The following is a 23363-nucleotide window of genomic DNA, read 5'->3' on the forward strand; positions in this document are numbered from 1 at the left end:
GTGGCCCTGTCACCAGGCGCAGGCCCATGGGTGCCCAGGCCCGGCCCCTGCAGCGCCAGAAGTGGGGGGCTGCGGCGTTCGGCCGTCATCAGCCTTGCAGACATCAACCCACCAGCACCCCAGTTGCTTTATACTCAAATCAATCACTGGTGGGGCTGCGCCCATCCATCAGTGACACTAGAGGGAACTGGGCCCCTCCATCAGTGTCACTAGTGGCCGTCGCCCAGCGTCACAGACACTCCCCGAGCACGGCAGGGAGAAGCCAGGGCGCGCACAAGGGTAGGAGCAGAGCAGGGGCAGAACCCAGGAGTCCTGACTCCAGCCCTGCCCCGCACACAGCTGAGTCCCACTTCCATCCACAGGACTCGAAGGTGCGTGAGAGAAGGCAGAGATGACCCCATCCGGGCTGAAGGCGGTGGTGCGCGAGAGTGAGTGCAGAGCTGGGGGGTCTGAGCCCGGTCGGGGGCAGAATCCAGTCGGGTGTGGGTCTGGGGGAACAGGACCCCCAGTTGGGGGGCCCGGGGAGGGCAGGGCGGGGCGCTTATGGGGGTGTCGCACCCTCGGGGAGGATTAGGAGTCAGTCAGAGCAGAAAGAACAGGAGTACTTGTGGCACCTTAGAGACTAACAAGTTTATTAGAGCATAAGCTTTCGTGGGGTACAGACTAACACGGCTGCTACTCTGAAACCAGTCAGAGCAGAGAGCTCCTCCTCCCCCTGCCTGCCTGTCACACACCAGGAGGGTGTCTGCCCCACCCCCAAGGGCTGCCCCCTCCCATAGGAGCTGCACTTTGGGGGGAATCATCGTCATCTCTTTCCATCGGGGTGACTCCTGCCAGGGCCGGTGCAAGGATATTTTGCGCCCTAGGCGAAACTTCCACCTTGCACCCCCTCTCCTCCCCCAACCACCTCCGAAAACTAGTAAACTTAGCGTTATAAACAGCCTGTCAGAACGGGTAACAGCTGCACACGAGGAGAAAAATGACGTCATAGCCACTTTGTACCGTAGTGAAGCAGTACGCTTCTGCCCGGCCACAACGCAGAGCTGGCATAGGCTATAGCTGTAATGTAGGAGAGAACAAGTTAAAGCCTTACACCTGATCAGCATGGCCTCCGCTGCCTTGTGCATGCTGGACTCTGAGGTGTTAGTTGCTATGTGTTAGTCATTGTCTTCTGGCAACACCCTGACCCGCTGTGTGGGCTGTGTTACTTCAGAAGCCCAAGCCACTGTGAATCTCCAGCCCCAGCTGCAGTGGACGGGGCCCGTGGCTAAATCCAGACCACAGGCCTGGGGTTTAAAAGACCCTTGGAAAGTGAATTCAGTTCAGATGTTCCATGGTTGCCCCCAGAACTGGGACAGAGCAAAAGTGGCCCACAGGTCAGGACGGCCGGTGGTGCTAATAACCCTTAGCTCTTCTCTTAGTTTTTCCTCAGTAAATCACACAATTAGGAGGGCCTGACACGTGACTTTTGAATACTTGGGCTGGGCCATACTGCCCCGGTTCAAGAGGGGTCTCTGAACAGGAATAGCAGGGGGCTGCAGGTCAGGAGTGAGGGGCATCTGCAGAGCCGTGAGGGGGGGGAGGAACCCAGGACTGGAATAGCTGCAGGTCAGGAGTGAGGAGCTCTGGCAGAGCTGGTGGGGACAGACCAGGGCTGGCATAGCAGGGGGCTGCAGTAAAGGGCACTGGCGGAGCTGGGAGTGGGTGGGATCCAAGGGCTGGGATAGCGGGGGCTGAGGACAGGAATGAGGGGCATCTGCAGAGCTGTGAGATGGGGAACCCAGGACTGGAATAGCTGCGGTTCAAGAGTGAGGAGCACTGGCAGAGCTGGTGGGGGACAGACCAGGGCTGGGATAGCAGGGGGCTGCAGACAGGAGTGAGGGGCACTGGCAGAGCTGGGAATGGGAGGGAGCCCAGGGCTGGGGTAGCAGGGGGCTCCAGTCAGTAGTGAGGGGCACTGGCACAGCTGGTGGGGGCAGCCCAGGGCTAGTGTGGGGGGCCGTAGCTGCAGTTCAGGGTTGAAATGCCTGTATTACGGTAGGACCCAGGAGCCCAAGTCATGGACCAAGGCCCCATTGTGCTGGGTGCTGTACATTATTCATTAGGTGTATTACGGTAGTTCCCAGGAGCACCAGTCGTGGGCCAGGACCCCATTGTGCTGGGTGCTGTACATTATTTATTAGGTATATTACGGTAGCACCCAGGAGTGCCAGTCATGGGTCAGGGTACCATTCTGCTGGGCATAACAAAAAGATGGTGCTTGGCTCGAAGAGCTGACTATCTAATTGCTTAGCTTGGCCGTGGAAGGTGCCCAGGAGACAGGCCGGCAGTTCCCTGAGCGGGGCATGCCTTGGAGGGGTTCTTTGTGCAGGACTCAGGATTCGAAGTCTTTGTCGTGTTGTCGTCCCCCACATGCAGTAGAGAGTCACTGGATCCCCTCCAGTCAAGAGGTGCTGGACAGGATCTGTTCTCTTGCTGCACGGGGCCAGATCCTTAGTTCAGCTGCGCTCGTCTCCAGCCTGGCAGAAAGGAAGGGGGATCAGAGCCATGGCCCATCTAGCCTGCCACCCCACCACGATCGCTGACTGGGGGCTCTGCTAGGAGCACATCGCTAGCTGGCCTGAGAGCAGCCTCTGAGCCACTTCCCCAAGGGGTCCTTCCACCAGCCAGTGGGTCCTGGCTCAGGGCACAGCCGTCCCATCCAATCCCCACCACTAATCCCCATCTCTTTCCCTCGCAGAGATCCTCAGCGTTGTCTTTCGCAGTGTGAAGAAGGAAGGAGAATGGAAGGTAAGCAGGCCGGGCCTGCTGCCCTGGTGTCCCCCTGGGGATATGCTGTATCCATATATCGTGCTCCTTCCCCTCCAGCTTCTTGGGATTCATTAGGACCCTGAGGTTTTCCAGGCTGGATCAGATCCCTGCTCTGTCTAGCCGATCATCCGCCCCCAGCTAGGCTTGGGTATGTCTGCCTTCCCGCTGTGCTGGATAAGACCCAGCTGGTCCAGCTAGCCCCATATCTCCCCACACACACACCGGATCAGACCACTGGGCCCAGTGAGCCAGCCTGGGTGGGAGGAGGAGCAGGAAAGCACCAAGCATGGGGGCAGCATGCACCATTGGGCAGGCAGGTTATTGAGCCCCCGGCATGGACTGGGCTGGGGTGTGTGGAGCAGTGGGCTTGGCCGGTGCGGCAGAGGGAGCACAGGGGACTAGGTTTCCCAGTGGCTGAATCTGGTGCAGCAGGATGCTGGGCTGCACGGAGCAATGGGTTCATTCGGCACGGCAGGAAGGCAGTAGAGATGTTGGGCCGATGGCCTACAGGGCTTTCCTAGGGGAACACGGAGACTCCCCTCGTTCCATTCCTCTGTGCCCTGATCCTGGTTCTGTCCGAGGGCTGGGGAGCGGGTATCTGGTGGATCAGAGGAGGGCACTGGGAGCTAGGACTCCTGGGTTCTGTCCCTGCCTCTTGCACTCACCCTGTCACCTGGGCCAAGAGGCTGATCTCCTCCAGTCTAGGAGGCTGGAACCATTCGGAATAGCCGGGTGTCCCAGGTTTGTCTCCGACATCTCGTACCAGCCACTCTGCTCGGAGCCTGCTCTCCTTGTCGCTCCTCACGCAGTCCTTAGCACGGTCAGCTCAGCCAAGTGCAGGCTTGGTAACGGCCCTGCCGCTCTGCTGTGGAAGGGCTGGGCCAGGAGCCGTCGGCTCTGCCGTTAGCAGTCGCTCTGCTCCCTTGGCTGTGCCGTGGATGATGATGGTGGGCGGCTGGGCTCAGGGCAGTGACTAGCTCGTCCGAAGCGGCACGCTCCCCTCTCGCTACCCCAGGTGCTGATCATGGACCACCCCAGCACGCGCATCCTTTCGTCATGCTGCAAGATGTCCGACATCGTGGATGAAGGCATCACACGTGAGTGGCCCCTCCCTCCCGTCTGCTCCCCCCACCAGGGCTCCCCTCCCCCTTGGATACACCTCACAGTCGGGGAGTTGACTTGTCTACATTCACATTTGCATCTAGTTTTCCCCCTTTGCAGCCCCCTAGATGCCCTCCTTGCTATTGGTACCTTCCCAGCCAGATCTAGTTCCCTTAGCCCGGCGCTTTCAGCCCCTGGAGCCTCTTCACCGCTTTTCTCAGACTCCCGTTAACTCCTCGCTGCTCCTCCCCCATGCTGTGGGCAGGGTCCTGGCAGGGGAGGGGGAATGCTGGCTCCCTGCTCCAGGGTGGAGGAGCCCTGGGGTTGAGGGGCACCGAGCTGAGCCAGCGCTCTAGGGGGCTGTCCCCAGCACAGTACAGAGGGACGTTTCCTCCCTGCTCCGTACTGGGGCAGCATCGCAGCCCATGGCCCCACATCAAAGCTGCTGCTGCATTGTAGCCTGTGGAACCCCTCAGCCTGCTGCCAGCGAACATCCCTGTGCCCCTTGGCTTCCCCTCCCCCCATCCCTGTGGAGAGCGGCTGGGGCGGGTGGCTAGGACACACTGACCCGCGCCCAATGTCTGCTCTCTCCTAGTTGTGGAAGATATTAACAAGCGCCGGGAGCCAATCCCCAGCCTGGAGGCCATCTACCTGCTCAGCCCTGTGGAGAAGGTAGGAGCTCGGGCCTGGGGCAGCTGGATGGGGAGCAGGGGAGACCCCGGGGCAGCACCTAGTGCAGCCTGGAGGTGACGCTGTCCGGGGGGATGCGCAGCACAAGGTCAGGATGGGAATGGGGCCAGTAGGGGCTCCCCAAGAGGCTGTTTCCCCGGAGCTGGGCTTCGTGTTCTTTGCCACGTGAGGCACAGACTGTCCCCTAGACCTCTCCGCAGTGCAGTCCCGTGGGGGTTGGATGGGAAGGTGCAGCAGGCGGAGAGAGGCAACCTCAGCTAGGCTGACCAGATAGCAAGTGTGAAAAACCGGGACAGGTGTTGGGGGGTAACAGGAGCCTATAGAAGGGAAAAAAACTAAATATTGCGACTGTCCCTATAAAATTGGGACATCTGGTCACCCTAAGTCCTCAGCTGAGACTCAAAGTGAAGGAGAATCGCTGAGGCAGAGGCTCAGGTAGCAGGGGCTGTGGGGGAGGAGGCTCCTGCGTCTGCAGCAGGGAGGCCAGTGGAGGGAGACCAGGGGCAGGGGGGTGAAAACCAGCCCACCTCCCGATGGCATCATGCTGGGCCCTGAGTCCCCAGGGGCTGGGCATGGGCTGGGCCCTTCGGGCAGCAGGGAGGGGCCTTGGCTGGTGCTGACAACCCCTCCTCTCCCCCCTTTGCAGTCGGTGCAGGCTCTGATCGATGACTTCCAGGGCACCCCCACCTTCACCTACAAGGCAGCTCACGTCTTCTTCCTCAGCCGTGAGTATCTGGGGCGGGGAATCCCCCTGCCGGGAGCCTGGCCAGCAGCACACTGGAGCTTGGGGGTGGGGGGGTCTCTCTCTGCCAGCAGGCCAATGCGCAGCACCCTGATTACGCTCTGCCCTCCTGCAGGGGGATGCAGACCCAGCAGGCCAGACCGAACGACCCCACCGATCCCTTCCCCCCCCTTCTCCCCCATGGGCCTGCCTCCAGCCAGCACGGCTCACAGACACCTGCAGGGTGCGCCCAGAAAGGCGGCCTCTGGCTACCATTCCCAGCATGCATTGCTCCATCAGTCCCAACTGGGGTGTGGGAATGGTATACCCAGAATACCCAGTTTGTCAAGGTCACATCTGCTTCTCCCCATTACAGCCCAAGTCCCTGTTCCTCCTTGTGCATCATCCTGAGTTGTACACTCCAGTCACTTCCCCCTGCGGTGGGCTGAGGGCAGGGTGTGAGAAAGGGACTGCGTAGGAGAGATTGTGCCCCCGCCCTCCTCGCTGCTGATGCTGCAGAAGCCGAGAACCTGGCGTGACTCTGGTTCAGGGGGGTTGGACTCATAGTTGACTCCTGTGTGGCCCTGCTGACCTGCCCAGGTTCCCCACAGGTGTGCAGCACTACTGCCCCTGCTGTGCCCGTCCTGGCCCCGTCCGTGGGGGCTGGCGCTGTGCTGGTGGTCCTGAGCCCTGTGCCTGTCACCCCCACCCACTGCCTTTGCCTTGCAGCCTGTCCTGACCCTCTGTTCAACAAGCTGCGGAAGTCACGGATCACCAAGGCCATCAAAATCCTCAAGGAGATCAACATGGCCTTCCTGCCCTATGAGAGCCAGGTAAGGGGTGACCGGGCTTTGGAGGAGCAGGGCCGCAGGGCAGATGGGTGACGTACGACACCCCAACCTTAGTGTTCCACATGGCTCAGGGCGGGGACACCTTTCCCTTCTAGGGCCCTGGGTTTGACGCCAGCCCAGGGCAGCACGTTTTCCCCAATGGCTCGTTCTGTTCGTCCAGTGAAATAAGCGACAGCGGCAGACGCGCGTTGATGCCGGGTTTGCCTGTGGCTACGCTGGGGCTTTCGCCAGACTAGAAGCATGTCCAAGCCCCCTCCCCCAACATTGACTTCTCCAGGGCAGAGATACACCGCTGCAGCTCAGTAAGGACCTGAATCCGGGGCATCTTCATCCCAGGCAGGTGCATGAATCTCTGGGCCGCTGTCCCTCTACCACAACAGGAGTGGCTTTGGCAAAGGGATCTCTCCCTCACTAGGGGCTCGTTCCGGCTCCGCCAGGCTGGCCTGGTCCAACAGCGCATCTTAGGGGCGCGGTATGGGGCACAGCTGGCCTGACTGCCAGCAGTTGGCACCAGGGTCTGACCTCTGCTCCCCCCGCCCCCCAGGTGTACTCCCTGGACAGGCCACAGAGTTTCCACAACTGGTTCAGCCCCTGCTGCGCCTGGGAAAGGAACAAGGAGCTGGAGATGCTGGCAGAGCAGATTGCTTCATTGTGTGAAACCCTGGAGGAGTATCCAGCCATCCGCTACAGGAAGTGAGTGTGCCCGGGGGGAGGGGTACCCAGCCATCCGCTACAGGAAGTGAGTGTGCCCGGGGGGAGTGGTACCCGGCCATCCGCTACAGGAAGTGAGTTTGCCCGGGGGGAGGGGTACCCGGCCATCCGCTACAGGAAGTGAGTGTGCCCGGGGGGAGGGGTACCCGGCCATCCGCTACAGGAAGTGAGTGTGCCCGGGGGGAGGGGTACCCGGCCATCCGCTACAGGAAGTGAGTTTGCCCGGGGGGAGGGGTACCCGGCCATCCGCTACAGGAAGTGAGTGTGCCCGGGGGGAGGGGTACCCGGCCATCCGCTACAGGAAGTGAGTGTGCCCGGGAGGAGGGGTACCCAGTTATCCCTTATAGGAATTGAGTGTGCCATGGGGAGGTACCCAGCCATCCGCTACAGGAAGTGAGTGTGCCCAGAGGGAGAAGGTTACCTGGTCATCTCCTACAGGAAGTGCGTGTGCCCCTGGGGGAGGAGCTGTTTCTACCCACAGGGTTTGTCTTTGCTGCAGGGACCATGAAGATAACTTCCACCTGGCGCATGCTGTACTGGCCAAACTCAAGGTGTTCAAGACATACGAGCCCAGCATGGGAGAGGTGAGCGAGCTGTGCCGGCCACGCCCTCACCATGGGACAGAGCCGCGGGGGGAGCGGGAGTACATGAGAAGTAGAAGGAAGGAGTGATTTAGAACCTGCTCGGAGATCCTGGCGGGGGGAGGGGTGGGGTCTAGACCCCCTTGGAGATCCTGAGGGCTCGGGAGAACAATAGCATTCCCTGTGTGGTTGGACTAACGGCCCCAGCCCTTCTCTAACAGTGGCCGTGGGCGGATCGCAAAGTGCTCTACAAAGGCCAGTGTCCTTATCCCCTCTGTACGGATGGGGAAACCGAGGCACCGACTGGGGAAGTGTGTGCCCAGCACAATCTCTGTTTATAAACAGGGCAGTTCGGTCACAGAAGTAAGCTTTGCACACAGAGCCTCTTCCACACCTGGACACTCCTGTCTGTGTGTGCTCCTACACCCATCACCGTGGTATCGGAACCTCACTAATGAATTCAGCCTCCCAGGGGAGGCAGGGGGGCCTGTGTTACAGATGGGAAACTGAGGCATGCAGGGAGTCTGTCAGAGCAGGAGTAGAACCCAGCTCTCCTGAGCCTTAGCCACAAGTCAGCCCTGACCCAGCTCCTGCCGTCCCCGTCCCACCCCCAGCAGAGGGGAGCTGCAAACCCACCCTGCCCTGGATTCTCGCATGGGAAACCCAGTGGCTCCTGTCCCCCTAGGAGAAGCAAAGTGATGTAAAATCCAAGGCCTGCCCAGATCTCTCCCTCCTGTTGCTTCTGCTCTTGCTTCCAGCCTTTGCCGAGCTGCTGGGAGACTGTGCACCTGTGACCAACTGGGAATGTTTGTAATATCTTTTATGAAGCCGATGCGTGCCTCAGTTTCCCCTATATGTTTCATGGCTTCTCTGGTGGGGCGTGGGGGGAAGGACTCTCAGGGAAGGTAAGAATCATGGTGTGGGGGGGTGTCACATCCCTGTCTTGGTGAAATGAAGAGAATCCAACCCAGATCAGCCTGGGGGCCAGAAAGACCATGACATCTCCAATGGCTCCTGGCTGGACGCTCCCAGCAGGGAATCGGAGCAGGGGCCCCAGCTCGAGAACACAGGGTTGGGAAGGTTTGAGCTGGGGGATAAGTGGGGGAAGCTGGGAGCTCTCGCCTGAGAACTGACCAAGGTCAGACTGAAGAGGCCTGGTCTACAGGAGGCAATTGCCTCGCTCGGGGGTATGAGAAAGGCGGCGTCACTGAAGCGGCGCAGCTGCAGGGGTTTACATGTAGACAGGCCCTGAGCGAGAGACCCGGAGCCTGAAAACAGGTTTCGCTGCAGCTCGGCCGGGCTCTGGGCTGACCAGAACGGCCTCTTGCTTTAACCTTCAGTGGGCTGGGCTGCCCGGGCTGGGGTCCAGGTGCCTAAGAAACCCGACTGTTCTGACAACGCTGGGGGAGTGGCCCTGTCACCCGGGCTGAGTGGCATCGGGCCCTGCGGAGTGGACGGGTCTGTCCCAGGGTCTGTCTCAGCTGGACTCACTGGGCAGGGCTCACGGGGTGAAGCCCAGCGGTTCGGTCTCAGGAGGTGGGAGGCCGTATGGCTTGTCCTGGAGGAAGAGAGAGACCTGTTGGGGTCTGGCACAGCAAAGGGCTTCCTCCCAGAGACTTCCCCAGCTGGGGCCCTGGCACCGACCCTGTGGATCCATGAGCGCACCTTTTCGCTCTACTTTCCCATCCACCGAGGCAATGTTGCCTAGTGGCTAGAGCCTTGGACTGGGACGGGAGACCGGGGTTCTATTCCCAGCTGGGTGACCTTGGGCAAGTCACCTCCCCTATTTGTGCCTCAGTTTCCCCATCTGTAAAATGGGGATAATGATACCAGTCTCGGGCAGGGGGGCCCCCTCTGGGATAGCTGGCTGCCATGGCACAGACGCTCTGTAACTCACAGCTGGCAGCACAGGCCTGCCTCCAGAGGGGAGCCTGGCACACACCTGGCTGCCCAAACCATCTACCCAGGGAAGGGATTGACAGCATGCTTGTTAACCACCGGAGCTACTTGCTGCAGCAGAGCTGGCTCCAGCCTGCAGCCCCCGTCTGATCTGTGCTATTCTCAGGAGCTGAGAGCGGCGCTGGGGAGGGCAAAGTCCTGCTCCGTGCACACCCTGCTCCTCTGAGCCCCCCCAGGGATATTCCTGAGACCCTTGCCAAGCCTCCCTGTCACAGGTGTAAGCACTATCCCTATGTTACACGGGGGAAACTGAGGCATGGAGCAGCGTGCCACAAGTAGGTGGCAAAGGCAGGAATAGGAGCCAGGAGTCCAGACAGCATGCCCACCGCAGGACCGGGAGTGCTGACTCAAGCCCCTGCTCTCAATGCAGTGCTGGCTCCATGCTCACAATCCTGGCTGGCCAGTCCAGTGTGACCCCGCCTTGCCAGCTGGCGCAGAACCACAGGGACTCTTGTAGCATGGCCTCTAGCAGTCAGGTCTCCAAAGCCACCCAGCCCACGGTCACGGCGCCCTGGGGCCTTGTCTGCACTAGTCCTTCTTGCCTTGATGTTTCCCAGCTGCCAGCCCTGAGGGGTAGCTGGCCCAGGCAGTGCTGTGGCACTCACCAGTGCACTAAGCGCCCCTCTGCTCTGGGGGTGACCTGGTGGTTACGCCAGCCCCCATCTGCACTCGGGGATCCCTCCAGCCGAGCTGAACTGGCAAAGGTGTGAGCAGAGTCCGGGAGGGGCGCTGGGCATAGCAACCCCCCCAGGCTGGATAGTGCTGGAGAGGAATGATGGTGCCAGTTCTGGGTTCATGTCCCTGCTCTGCCACAGACTTCCTGTGTGACCTTGGGTGAGTCACCCAGCCCCTCTGGGGCCTCCATCCCCCTCTGCAATGGGGTGACAGCCCTGCCCAGCCCCACGTGCATGGGGGGGCAGGATGCAGCAATGATAGTGCTACAGTGGTGGGGTCCAGATACGCCTCCAAGAGAGGCGCTCCCCCGTCAGCCTCAACCCATTTACCCAGAGGCTGTGGAGACCAAGTGTGGCTGCAAATCGGGCCACGTACTGAGGGGGGACAGTTGGGGAAGCGTCAGGGGCTGTACGTCCCCAGACCCCTGACTGTCTGTGCTACCCAGCAAAGAGCAGACGCAGCCCCTTGCTGAGGTGCTCCTGGGTGGGCTTGGGTTCCACTGGAGCTGCTGGAGCCGGTTTCAGAGCCGTCTGCCATGGGAGCGCAGGGCTGGTCTCCTATCGCCACCTGCTGTGCTAAGAGGGCAGTGCATGCTGATCAGGCAGGGAGCGGGGGCTGGGACAGCCCCCCCCCCATGATGTGGGTCTGAGATGCTGACCATTTGAGTGGTCTCTGTCCAGCTGGATGCTGGGGGGGGGCCACCCAGGCTGGGAGTGGGGAGCTAAAGCCTCATATGGGGTCCCAGCTCAGATGCAAGGTGGGGCATCGGGATAACGTCCCATTGTCCCCCTCTGGGACCTTATATCAAAGAGTCTCTGGGCCTGGTGTTGGTTAACGATAGACTAGCCAGGGCCTTCTGGTGTAGTTCCCCCCCTTCCCATGCAGCATATGGGGCAGGGCGCAGTCGGGGGGCTGCCTTGTAAGGGGCATGCTCCCGTTGGTGGAGAGGCACGAGCAGAGAGCGTGCTTGGGGGAGTGGCCATTGCTATTTGCATGAGGGGCAGGTGGCCTGTCCCTGCAGGGGGCGTTGCAGCGCAGCTGGGTGGGGAGCTGTCAAGGCTGTATCCCCACTTTGAACTTTAGGGTACAAATGTAGGGGCCTGCATGAAAACTTCTAAGCTTAACTACCAGCTTAGTTCTGGTCCGCTGCCCCCATCCCAAAGCTAATTCCCTTTCCTGGGTTGCCTTGAGAGACCTTCACCAATTCCCTGGTGAATACAGATCCAAACTCCTTGGATCTTAAATAAGGAGAAATTGACCCTTCCCCCCTCCTTCCTTTCACCAACTCCTGGTGAATACAGATCCAAACTCCCTTTGGATCTTAAAACAAGGAGAAATCAATCAGGTTCTTAAAAAGAAGGCTTTTAATTAAAGAAAAAGGTAAAAAATCATCTCTGTAAAATCAGTATGGAAAATAACTTTACAGGGTAATCAAACTTAAAGAGCTCAGAGGACTCCCCTCTGTCTTAGGTTCAGAGTGTAGCAAACAAAGATAACCACTCTAGTAAAAGGTACATTTACAAGTTGAGAAAACAAAGTAAATCTAAGACGCCTTGCCTGGCTTTTACTTACAATTTTGAAATAAGAGAGACTTGTTTAGAAAGATGGGGAGAACCTGGATTGATGTCTGGTCCCTCTCAGTCCCAAGAGCGAACAACCCCTTAAAACAAAGAGCACACACAAAAGCCTTTCCCCCCCCAAGATTTGAACGTATCTTGTCCCCTTATTGGTCCTCTGGGTCAGGTGTCAGCCAGGTTACCCGAGCTTCTTAACCCTTTACAGGTAACAGGATTTTGGAATCTCTGGCCAGGAGGGATTTTAGTACTGTATACAGGAGAGCTGTTACCCTTCCCTTTATAGTTATGACAGGAGCTCTCCCTGCTGGTCAGGGCGGGACCCCAGGGCACGTCTCAGCTAGCTTGGTGGGTGTCTCCTGGCTTCCCCTGGGGTTGGGGGCTGGGCCACAGAGAGGGTGGGTGGTGAAGTTTCAGGCCCACCAGGGCCCATTGGATTGTGCCGTGTAAGTCAGGCCAGGAACCATCCGTCGGAGCAGGGGATGACGGTTCTCTCTCTCCTTTGCCCCAGGGCCCTGACAAAGCCCGCTCTCAGCTGTTGATCGTGGACCGGCGCTTCGACCTGGTGTCCCCACTGCTGCATGAGCTCACCTTCCAGGCCATGGCCTACGACCTGCTCAGCATCGAGAACAACACCTACAGGTAGGGCCTGGCTGCCAGCAGGGGGCGCCTCCTCAGGCGGGCTGGGGGGATGTGACCCAGGCACCGGCACTGCTCTGTAGCTCCCACGCTCGGAGGAGGGGTGTCGCAGCCTGACCCCATCCCCCCTCCGCAGGTACGAGACAACGGGCACCAGCGACTCGCGGGAGAAGGAGGCGCTGCTGGATGAAGATGACGAACTCTGGGTGCAGCTACGCCACATGCACATCGCTGACGTCTCCCAGTGAGCGCGCTCAGCCCTGCCCCTGACACACCCCTCTGTGCCCCGTCCATCACCCCGGATATGCCCCTCCGTGCCCCACCCAGGGCCGGGACCCATCCGCCCCCGCCCTCCCCGGACACACCACTTTGTGCCCCACCCAATGCCTAGTCCGGGACTCGTTACCCCCCCCTTCGGTACACCTCTCCCCTCCCCGCCCAGTGCCAGGACCCCCTACCCCCACTTTGGCACAGCCCTCTCCTCCCCGCCCACTGCCAGGACCTCCCCCTCGGACACACCTCTCCCACCCAGTGCCAGGACAGCCCACCCCGTTGACATCCCCCCTCTTTTCCAGTGCCGGGACTTCCCCCATCCTCCCCTTCAGACACAGCCCTCCCCACCCTGGGGCCCCCTCGGACACACCCCTCCCCTTCCCTTCCCACCCAGTGCTGGAACCCCACTCCCCCTTGGATACACTCCTCTCCCACCCAGTGCAAGGACACCCCCCAGCAACACACCCCTCTCCTGCTCACTGCCAGGACTCCCCCTTCCCCTCCCACCCAGTGCTGGGGCCTGTCCCTCAGACATGCTCCTCTCTGAGTGCTGAGACCCCCTGGACCCAGCCCCTCTCCCCAAAGGACCCCTGAGCGCTCCCTTCCAGAGCAACTGTCTGCATCTCCTCTTGGGGATCCCCCTGGACACTGTCTTCCCCCGATCCCAGGATCTCCCCAGGCACCTCACAGCCCCTTGAGTGAGTCCCTCACCGACCTCCTGCTGGGCCTGCCGCTGCCCCCAGTCCCCCCCCACCCTCCCGCAGGGCGCCAGGAGCCCCCAGAGGTGCACTGAACTCTGCCTTGGGGTAACTTGGGAAGAGTCCCCCCCCCGCCCCATCTGAGGCTCTCGAGGCAGAGAACCGTGGTGCCCGTGGGGTGGGGGCTCCATCCCCTGTAGCATAGGACAGGGCACCCCCTACCTCTAAGGCAGTGCCTGGCTCCGGCCTGACCCCTCTCCCTGCTGCAGGAAGGTGACTGAGCTGCTGCACACCTTCTGTGAGAGCAAGAGGCTGACCACGGACGAGGTGCGGTGGGGGCTGGGAGGGGGAGCGATTGGGGAGTCTGGGACGGGGGGACCCATCCCACTGCCACTGATGGGGAGGGGAGGCTGCCCTGCTGCCCTAGGAGGGGTTGGGGGGGGGCTGTCCAATTGCTCCCAGGGTTTGCCTGTAAAGGGCTAAGAGGTGTATGTGGAGCCCCCTGCCCCCCAGCCAGAGCTCTGGAGCTCCCCACGGTGAGGGAGGGCAAAGGCCCATGGGGCGGGGTCAGAAAGCAGGGTCAGGGCCTTGCAGGGAGAGCTGCAGGGAGCCAATGCTGGCATCTCCCTGGCCCGCTGCCGCTTTACACCTCAAGGGGCACTCGGGTTGCGGGGCTCCCGTCTCATTCCAGCTGGCCTGGGAAGAGCAGGTCTAACCCAAGCCACAGCCACACGTGGCCTGAGTGACCCACCCTGGCCCTGGCACGCGTGGTTGGGCTGCTGCGGCTGTCCCCAGGCGAGGCCTCTGCCTTGCAGGGGGCTCTGTGTGCTGGGAGGGGCCGGGATCTCACCACCGCCTCCCTCCAGGCCGACATCGAGGACCTGTCCCAGATCCTGAAGAAGCTGCCTGAGTACCAGAGAGAGCTGAACAAGGTAACGGGGCTGGGGCTGTTAGTGGGCGGGGGGCAGGGCATTCAGTGGGGCTGATGGGGGGGCAGGGTGCTCTGTGGGGCTGGTGAGGGACAGTAGGGACTCTCTGGGGGGCAGGGCACTCTGGGGCACTCCGCTTTACTGCCTGATGAGAGCTTCTGACCTGTCCCATCGGGCAGAGCCATTTCCCCCCCAGGTGCTGTGTGGCACCATGGGCAGCAGCCTGCCCGTCAGTGCCCAGAGCTGCCATGTTAGCCGCAGCAATGGCAGCCCTTGGGTAACGCCCACGCCTTGCTGCTGCAGCTCTCAGGAGAGGGCCTTGGTGGGCTTCCAAACCAGCCCGTTGGAGCCACTCCTGGTGCCACTGGGCCACGTGCCAACAGAAAGCTCCTGGCCACTGGCATAGGTACCCCGACACCTGCTGGTCTCCAAGCCCCCAACCTCATGCTGACTAACAGAGAAGCCGTGGGCTGATTTGGAAGCTGCTCCCTCCTCCTGATCCTCCCCTCCAGCTGCCCCACTCCACCCCAGAGGTGGCTGCACTTCAGTGCTGGGCAAAACAATCCCTATATACTCGGCTTACACAGCCGATTGGGGCTGCTCCTCTGGCCAAGGGGCCCTCCTTGGGGGCTGGGAGGTGTGGGTGCTCTGGACCAGCCGGTGATGCAGTGCCGCAGTAAACTCCCCCCTGTCCCGGTCTCTCCCCGCAGTACTCCACGCACCTGAACCTGGCCGAGGACTGCATGCGGCACTTCAAAGGGACGGTGGAGAAGCTGTGCAGCGTGGAGCAGGTGGGTCTGTGGGCAGAGCCTGGCTGGGGGCCAGAGTCTGGCTCATGGACTCAGCCCGGAGAAAGGGGTCTCAGAGCCTCAGGCTCGCTGGAGCCAGGGCCAGCCCCCCCATGTAGCACCGCAGGTGCAGAAGGGGGACATGGGGCTCGGGTTACTCCCTGGGGGCCCGTTGCTCACCCCAGGGGGAGCTGACCCCAGGGAGGAGGGGGCCCTGGCACAGGGGGTAGGCGACCTGTGGGTCGTGGGGCCATTGCGTCTCCCATCCTGCTGCGGGGCAGGAGGAAGCGGAGCAGCCTGACCTGGGCCTTGTGTGTGCGCCCCCCTCCCCCCCCAGGACCTGGCCATGGGGACGGACGTGGATGGGAAGGTGATCAGGGACCCGATGGAGATCATCCGGCCCGTCCTGCTGGACCCCAGCGTGCAGGCCTGCGACAAGACGCGCATCATCCTGCTCTACATCTTCCTGAAGAACGGTAACGCCACAGGCCTGCAGGGCGCAGCACTGGGAGGCCTGCTGCTGCAGGGGGCGCTCCTGGAGGCGGGGCCCAGGCCTGTGGGGCTCGGGGGGAATAGCACTGCTCAGACTGGCACGCCCCCCAGCCACGCAGGGCGTCTCCCAGCCAGCCGCTTCCCGGGGCCTGTGTCCAGCCTGGCTCTACGGCCCTGTCTCCCCTCTGCCCACCTCTCGGTGCCTGCGAGCCAGACAGTGTGCCGTGCCCACGCTCCGCACTGCCCCCTGGGGTCAGACCTGGCGGCCTTTGCTCCCTGCTGCTGCCTTCCCAGCAGTGTCCGCCCTCCACGATTCCCCCGGCCCATTCTCTGCAGGGAGGGGAAATGGAGACACACACCCGGAACGGCCCCCCCCGGCCCGTTCTCTGCAGGGACGGGGGATGGAGACGTACACCCCGAGCAGCCCCCTGGCCCATTCTCTAGCTCCCCCTGGCAGTGCAGAGGGAGTCCCCCTCCCCCTGATCTGGGCTCCCCCATCTGCAGCCAGTCTTAAGGACCCAGGCCTCGGCTCTGACACTGTACCTGACTGGCTGCAGATGGGGGAGCCCAGATCAGGGGGAGGGGGACTCCCTCTGCACTGCCAGGGGGAGCTAGAGAGACCCCTGCCCCCTGCTCCCGAGAGAACCTCTGGAGGGAGGGAAGAGCATCAAGAACCTAAATTCAGTCATTAACTGTGTGCGGTCTAGTGGGTTAGAGGGGGGCTGGGAGCCAGGACTCGTGGATTCTACCTAGGGTGACCAGATGTCCCGATTTTATAGGGACAGTCCTGATATTTGGGGCTTTTTCTTATATAGGCACCTATTACCCCCCACCCTCTGTCCCGATTTTTCACACTTACTATCTGGTCACCCTAGTTCTACCCCCAGCTCTGGGAGGGGTAGGAAGAGCAGGATCTCAGGGTTTGATCAGGGAACTAGGACTCCTGGGCCATGGACTGAATGTGCCAAGGCTGTGGGTGCGTCCCAAGGGTGCTAGCGCTGACCTGTCTCTCCCCATGCAGGTGTGAGCAAGGAGAACCTCACCAAGCTGATCCAGTGTGCCAAGATCCAGCAGCTGAGCGGCAGCATCAACAACATGGACTTCCTGGGCATCTCTTTCACGCCTGGGGTAAGGGAATGGGGCCAGGGGCCAGCAGCTGTACCCATGGCAGGGGAGCCCAGGCCATCCTGGAGGTGCCCTCCATGGCAGTGACCTACTCCCAGCACAAAGGTGGCCTCTGCCCCATACAGTGGGGTGACGCCCTCCCCATATGAGGGTGACCCCCGAGTTACTCCCCATCTGGGGTGACCTCTTCTGCCCTGCAGAGGACCCTGGGGGTCAGGACCTCAGATCGCCAGGGAGCTGGAGCTGGTGACCACTGCATGGGGTGGCCATGTGACGAATGGGGGGAAGCGTCTCTGTTCTCCCATCAGTCTCTCTCCCCTCCTCTCTCTCTCTCTCTCTCTCGCTCAGTGATCCATTCTGTTCTTTTCTCTGCCCCTCCCCTGCCAGCCCGGCTGGAGCGACTCAGGTAGGCCACGCTCTCCCTGTCTGCCCCCGTTCCCATCCCGCACCCCCTCCCTGCTGCCTCTCACCCCCTCTCCCTTCCTCCCCCAGAGCGGGCAGCTGCAACCCGAGAGGAAGGTGCGGCCGGAGTCCACCTACCTGCTCTCCCGCTGGACCCCCAGGCTCAAGGACGTCATGGAGGTACCAGGCCGTCTGCTTCCTGGCCTTGGGGGTGGCGGGTGGGGGTCACACCTGGCAGGCTCGGCCCAAGGGGGAGGGGCTGGTTTGGGGTCAGCCATGTGTGGAGCCCTGCATATCCGTGCACCATTTCTGCGGATAGTGGATCGGTTGCAGATACAACCGGGTCGGGCTCTACTCCCCAGCAGCGCCTGGCCTGCGGCATCCAGCTCAGGCAGCCTGGGGGGCACAGCGCGCTTGGGGCCGCTGGCCAGCAGCCAGTGGCTGGGCAACAGGTCGGAGTCGGGGCTGGCCGGCACCCACTCGCCTTGCCACGCTGAGCAGCACCAGCGTCCCCACCAGCTCCCGGGCAGCACCCCACTGTGATGCAACATGCTCTGCTGCTGCCGTGTACCGTCGCTTGTGACCCCCCAGGAGCATCACGTGATGAGAAACCCCTCCCCCCAGCCCCCACCCCCTCCACGCTGCCCCTTCTTGAGACCCCGCCCCCGCGCTACCCATTCTCCTCTAGACCCTGCCCCCTCCACACTGCCCCTTCCCCCAAGCCCCCACCCCCTCCAAGCTGCCCCTTACCCCCAAGCCCCACCCTCGCGCTGCCTCTTCCAAGCAAGACCCCTTCCCCCCCTCGCTAGCCCTTGTGAGGGCTTGCTGCTACCCATGAGGATGCGGATACAGACGGCTAGTGGATTGCGGGCTGATGCACATCCACATTTTTGTATCCGTGCAGGGCTCTAGCCATGTGAGGGGCTCATCAGAAAGTCCTCTCCTGCTGCCATCCTTAGGGGTCTTAGGCTAGGTCTACACTACCTGCGTGAATCGGCGGGTAGAAATCGACCTCTCGGGGATCGAATTATCGTGTCTCGTCGGGACGCGACAATCGATCCCCGAATCGACGCTCTTACTCCACCAGCGGAGGTGGGAGTAAGCGCCGTCGACGGGAAGCCGCGGAGGTCGATTTTGCCACCGTCCTTACAGCGGGGTAAGTCGGCTGCGATACGTCGAATTCAGCTACGCTATTCGCGTAGCTGAATTTGCATATCTTAAATCGACCCCCCCCTGTAGTGAAGACCTGCCCTTAGATCATAGACACGAGTGCAGGGCAGTTGTCTTACCCGGTACTGAGATGCTGCCACCTCTGGGGTGGGGCAGAGGCAGTTTATACAGGGGTCCCTCACTGGGGCTGAATTCCTCCTGAGGACTGGCAGACAGCTGTTAACAGCCGCACAGCAGCACTGCCCGAGAGTCTAGGGCAGGAGGTGATCAGCGTGTGGGGCTGGAAGTGCAGGGGATCCAGGCAGCACACTGTCATGACTGGCACTGGAATCTGAATGGCCGGCAGGGTCCTTGGCCTAACCTCCAGTGAGCAGCAGCTGTTTGACGTTCATCTAAAGGACGAACTCCTGCAGCACAGTACTGGTCACTGACTGACCGGGGAGAGCGCCCCCTGCTCAGCCCCCAGCCCGCTCCCTGCAATACAGCGCCCCCTAGCGCCGCACTGGGGCCAGCACTGACTGCCAGGGGAGAGCGCCCCCTGCTGAGCCCCCCGCCCGCTCCCTGCAGGACAGCGCCCCCTAGCACCGCACTGGGGCCAGCACTGACTGCCAGGGGAGAGCGCCCCCTGCTGAGCCCCCCGCCCGCTCCCTGCAGGACAGCGCCCCCTAGCGCCGCACTGGGGCCAGCACTGACTGCCAGGGGAGAGCGCCCCCTGCTGAGCCCCCCGCCCGCTCCCTGCAGGACAGCGCCCCCTAGCGCCGCACTGGGGCCAGCATTGACTGCCAGGGGAGAGCGCCCCCTACTGAGCCCCCCGCCCGCTCCCTGCAATACAGCGCCCCCTAGCGCCGCACTGGGGCCAGCACTGACTGCCAGGGGAGAGCGCCCCCTACTGAGCCCCCCGCCCGCTCCCTGCAGGACAGCGCCCCCTAGCGCCGCACTGGGGCCAGCATTGACTGCCAGGGGAGAGAGCCCCCTGCTGAGCCCCCCGCCCGCTCCCTGCAATACAGCGCCCCCTAGCGCCGCACTGGGGCCAGCACTGACTGCCAGGGGAGAGCGCCCCCTGCTGAGCCCCCCGCCCGCTCCCTGCAGGACAGCGCCCCCTAGCACCGCACTGGGGCCAGCACTGACTGCCAGGGGAGAGCGCCCCCTGCTGAGCCCCCCACCCGCTCCCTGCAGGACAGCGCCCCCTAGCGCCGCACTGGGGCCAGCATTGACTGCCAGGGGAGAGAGCCCCCTGCTGAGCCCCCCGCCCGCTCCCTGCAGCCCAGCGCCCCCTAGCGCCGCACTGGGGCCAGCACTGACTGCCAGGGGAGAGCGCCCCCTGCTGAGCCCCCTGCCCGCTCCCTGCAATACAGCGCCCCCTAGCGCCGCACTGGGGCCAGCATTGACTGCCAGGGGAGAGAGCCCCCTGCTGAGCCCCCCGCCCGCTCCCTGCAGGACAGCGCCCCCTAGCGCCGCACTGGGGCCAGCACTGACTGCCAGGGGAGAGCGCCCCCTACTGAGCCCCCCGCCCGCTCCCTGCAGGACAGCGCCCCCTAGCGCCGCACTGGGGCCAGCATTGACTGCCAGGGGAGAGAGCCCCCTGCTGAGCCCCCCGCCCGCTCCCTGCAATACAGCGCCCCCTAGCGCCACACTGGGGCCAGCACTGACTGCCAGGGGAGAGCGCCCCCTGCTGAGCCCCCCGCCCGCTCCCTGCAGGACAGCGCCCCCTAGCGCCGCACTGGGGCCAGCACTGACTGCCAGGGGAGAGCGCCCCCTGCTGAGCCCCCCGCCCGCTCCCTGCAGGACAGCGCCCCCTAGCGCCGCACTGGGGCCAGCATTGACTGCCAGGGGAGAGAGCCCCCTGCTGAGCCCTCCGCCCGCTCCTGGCAGTACAGCGCCCCCTAGCGCTGCACTGGGGCCAGCATTGACTGCCAGGGGAGAGAGCCCCCTGCTGAGCCCCCCGCCCGCTCCCTGCAGGACAGCGCCCCCTAGCGCCGCACTGGGGCCAGCACTGACTGCCAGGGGAGAGCGCCCCCTACTGAGCCCCCTGCCCGCTCCCTGCAGTACAGCGCCCCCTAGCACTGCACTGGGGCCAGCACTGACTGCCAGGGGAGAGCGCCCCCTGCAGAGCCCTCCGCCTGCTCCTGGCAGTACAGCCCCCCCTAGCACCGCACTGGGGCCAGCACTGACTGACCGGGGAGAGCCCCCCCTGCTGAGCCCCCCGCCCGCTCCCTGCAATACAGCGCCTCCTAGCGCCGCACTGGGGCCAGCACTGACTGCCAGGGGAGAGCGCCCCCTACTGAGCCCCCCGCCCGCTCCCTGCAGGACAGCGCCCCCTAGCGCCGCACTGGGGACATAAAGCACCCTCTGCTGACTCACTAGCACCCCCCAGCACCCACTGGCTTTTCCTTAGAGGTCTCCTATCCAAGCGCTGCCTGGGCCCAAACCTGCTTAGCTTGTGAGAGGTGACATGGTCGCTCCTTCCCCCAATGCTTGCTGGGGGCTGAGCCCCTCATCGCCCTGCCCTGTGGGGCACTCTTCAAGGGGGTGAGGGGCACACTTAGTTGCCTTCAGCCTACTGCCTTGGGGCTCCTCCAGGCCAAGAATTAACCCCCCACACCTGAGGGAGGCTCCCAGGCCCCTGCTCCAACACTGTGATGGTTCCTCCTGTGGGATTTTGGGGCAGGCAGTTGTGGTAGCCTCAATCCTGTGCCTAATCCAACCCCCCCACCCCCAGCCCCCGCGCTAGCCGCAGCTCGGCAGGCCTTAAGCCTCCCTGTACAAGTCAACGCAGCGGATTAATGTAAAAGCCCCTATTATGTGGTATTAGGATGTATCATAGCCTGGGCCCCCTGCGTGGCTGGGACACACCTCATGGGGCAAGAGGCAGGGCCTGGATCTGCCCGCAGCAGGGAAGGGGCACTGAGGGCAGCCCCCTGCCTCCCTCCTCCCCCAAGTGAGGGGCCCTGGATCTGGCTGCAGGAGGTCTCTGCCCTCCCCATAACGGTGGATGGGTGGGGAGTTCACAGCAGGGCACTGAGCAGCTGAGGGGGAGGGGGGGGAGATGGGGGGGCATCACGGGAGGAGTCAACGTGCTTTTTGCTGGCTTCCCATGTCCCACCCCAGAAAGGGGGCCCCAGGCTGCTCCCACAGGGACTGTCAATCATTCAGGGAGGAGCCGTCCCAGCCCCTCCCCCAAATGGGGCCTGGCTTGGCCACCAGGTCCAAGGTTCCTGCTGCTTAGCCCCTGCTGACCTGTCCTCTTCCCCCCTCCCCCTGTCCAGGACATCATTGAGGAGAAATTGGACACCAAGTTGTGGCCCTTCATGTCAGACGTGGTCCCTACCACCAGCTCTCAGGCTGCTGTCAGGTAAGGCTGAGCCCGGCTGGGCTGTGGGGGGCAGAGCCCTGACACCCCCCCACCCCCCCGGGTGTAGGAGCCTCTGTGCCTGGGAGTGTGTGGCCAGGACCCTGCCCTCTACGGGGGAGGGGGTGTCCAAGAGCCTGGAGCCCTGGACCCATCTCACCATGTCCCCACACCCCAGCAGGCCCTCAACACACCAGGGCTCAGGATGGAGGAAAGGGACTGGCTGAGCTTTAGACAGCACCCCCAGCCCAGGGCAGGTGCCACCCTCCCCTACTCCCTCTTGCCTCCTTTGGGACTCCTGTCCCACTGCCTTGGGCAGGGCCTGCCCCCCATCCCCCTCCAGGCCCTGCCCTTCCATCTGGCCTTCCCTCAGCGAGCCCCTGGTATCCACACTGCCCCTCTCCCCCCAGCCCCCGCTTCGGGCAGTGCCCATCCCTCCGCCTGGCCTTCCCTCAGCGAGCCCCTGGTATCCACACTGCCCCTCTCCCCCCAGCCCCCGCTTCAGGCAGTGCCCATCCCTCCGCCTGGCATTCCGTCAGCGAGCCCCTGGTATCTACACTGCCCGTCTACCCCCCAGCCCCCGCTTCGGGCAGTGCCCACCTCTCTGCCTGGCATTCCCTCAGTGAGCCCCTGGTATCCACACTGCTCCTTTCTCCCCCAGCACCCGCTTCGGGCATTGGCACAAGAGCAAGCCAGCGGCCGAGTACCGGACGGGCCCGCGCCTCATCATCTACATGCTGGGTGGGGTGACCATGGCTGAGATGCGCTGCGCCTACGAAGTGACCCGGGCCACCAAGGGCGAGTGGGAGGTGGTGATCGGTGAGTGGGGCGAGTCCTGGGGGGAGAGGTGGCTGGAATGCCCAGGTCAGGGACAGTCGGGACCCCCTGGGAGGGGGAGACCCTAGAACTGCCTGCCTAGCACCCACAGGGCGCCCCTGCCACCCTCTGTCCTCCCGCACCCGGGGGCCTGGGAACAGATGCGCTTGCCCCACCTGCCTCAGCCACGCATGGCCTGTATCTAGACACCTGATCTCCTAGTCCCTGGCTCCCCAGGCCTCTCCTTGCCCAGGGACCATGTGTGGGGGTCCAGTCAGACACCCCCAGTAACACCCATAGGGATATGGCTCACCCCCTGCACACACCCCTCTAAGACTCAAGGGTGAGGAACGCTGTCAGCGCATGGATTCTTGCCTGGCCATGCAGGGTACAGCGGCACGAGGGGTGCGGTGCCAGGCCGCGGGGGGCAGGAGACAGCCCCTCCCCCCCTGCACTAGAGCAGGGTCCAGCTGCAAGGATGGGGGAGATGGTGATGCCAGCCTCATGCCCGCCCCACTGTGCCCACCGCTGCCAACCACCTCTCTCCCCCCCAGGTTCCAGTCACATCCTAACCCCCAAGAGCTTCCTGGATGACGTCCAAACCCTCGACCAGGAGGCCCCAGAGGAGGTCTAGAAGCAGCCCCCTCCCCGCAGAGACTCTGCCCCCCACAGCTCGCTGCCCCCAGAGCCACCTGCTCTTCGCAATAAAGCACCTTCCCCGCTACTCTTGGCAGCGCTGTCAGTTCTTGGGGAGGGACGGGGAGAGGGGACGGGACGGGACCCCCAGGCTGCTTGGCTGTTAGGGCAGGGGGCAGGCCAGGCTCCCATCTAGGGTTGTGGCCCTCTGTGCCCCATGGCCACCGCCCCACTGATGGGATAGGGGAAGAGTCAGACTCCGTTATGTACAGCCTCAGCCATTCCTAACTCCCCTCCCTGGGACCCAAGGCATAGCCCCTCCCCCTCCTGTCACCCCTCTGCCAGCGATGGGGGGCGCACAGAGGCTGCTAC

At 62.9% G+C, this 23363-nt stretch overlaps 1 protein-coding gene across 5 annotated transcripts; it reads left to right on the top strand.

Annotated features, from left to right (window-relative positions):
• The first annotated feature begins 391 nt into the window (after nucleotides 1-391).
• LOC135891596 (syntaxin-binding protein 2-like) lies at nucleotides 392-23078 on the top strand. 5 transcript variants are annotated; one of them, XM_065419201.1, is made up of 20 exons: nucleotides 392-428; nucleotides 2741-2790; nucleotides 3827-3908; nucleotides 4508-4603; nucleotides 5125-5138; nucleotides 5249-5327; nucleotides 6053-6156; nucleotides 6719-6867; nucleotides 7385-7469; nucleotides 12186-12316; nucleotides 12450-12557; nucleotides 13554-13611; nucleotides 14151-14216; nucleotides 14924-15004; nucleotides 15339-15477; nucleotides 16515-16645; nucleotides 17111-17200; nucleotides 21457-21542; nucleotides 22201-22358; nucleotides 22910-23078. In XM_065419201.1, exons 1-20 carry the CDS (start codon nucleotides 392-394, stop codon nucleotides 22987-22989), a joined length of 1824 nt encoding a protein of 607 aa, XP_065275273.1. In that variant the 3' UTR covers nucleotides 22990-23078. The 5 variants fall into 5 exon arrangements, with proteins under 5 accessions (XP_065275273.1, XP_065275274.1, XP_065275275.1 ...); XM_065419202.1 differs by lacking the exon at nucleotides 5125-5138 and having other exon boundaries at nucleotides 4508-4584; nucleotides 16515-16651; XM_065419203.1 differs by lacking the exon at nucleotides 5125-5138 and having other exon boundaries at nucleotides 4508-4584.
• The last annotated feature ends 285 nt before the right edge of the window (nucleotides 23079-23363 follow it).

The sequence above is a fragment of the Emys orbicularis genome, chromosome 19, assembly GCF_028017835.1.
Source record: "Emys orbicularis isolate rEmyOrb1 chromosome 19, rEmyOrb1.hap1, whole genome shotgun sequence".
NCBI lineage: Eukaryota > Metazoa > Chordata > Testudines > Emydidae > Emys > Emys orbicularis.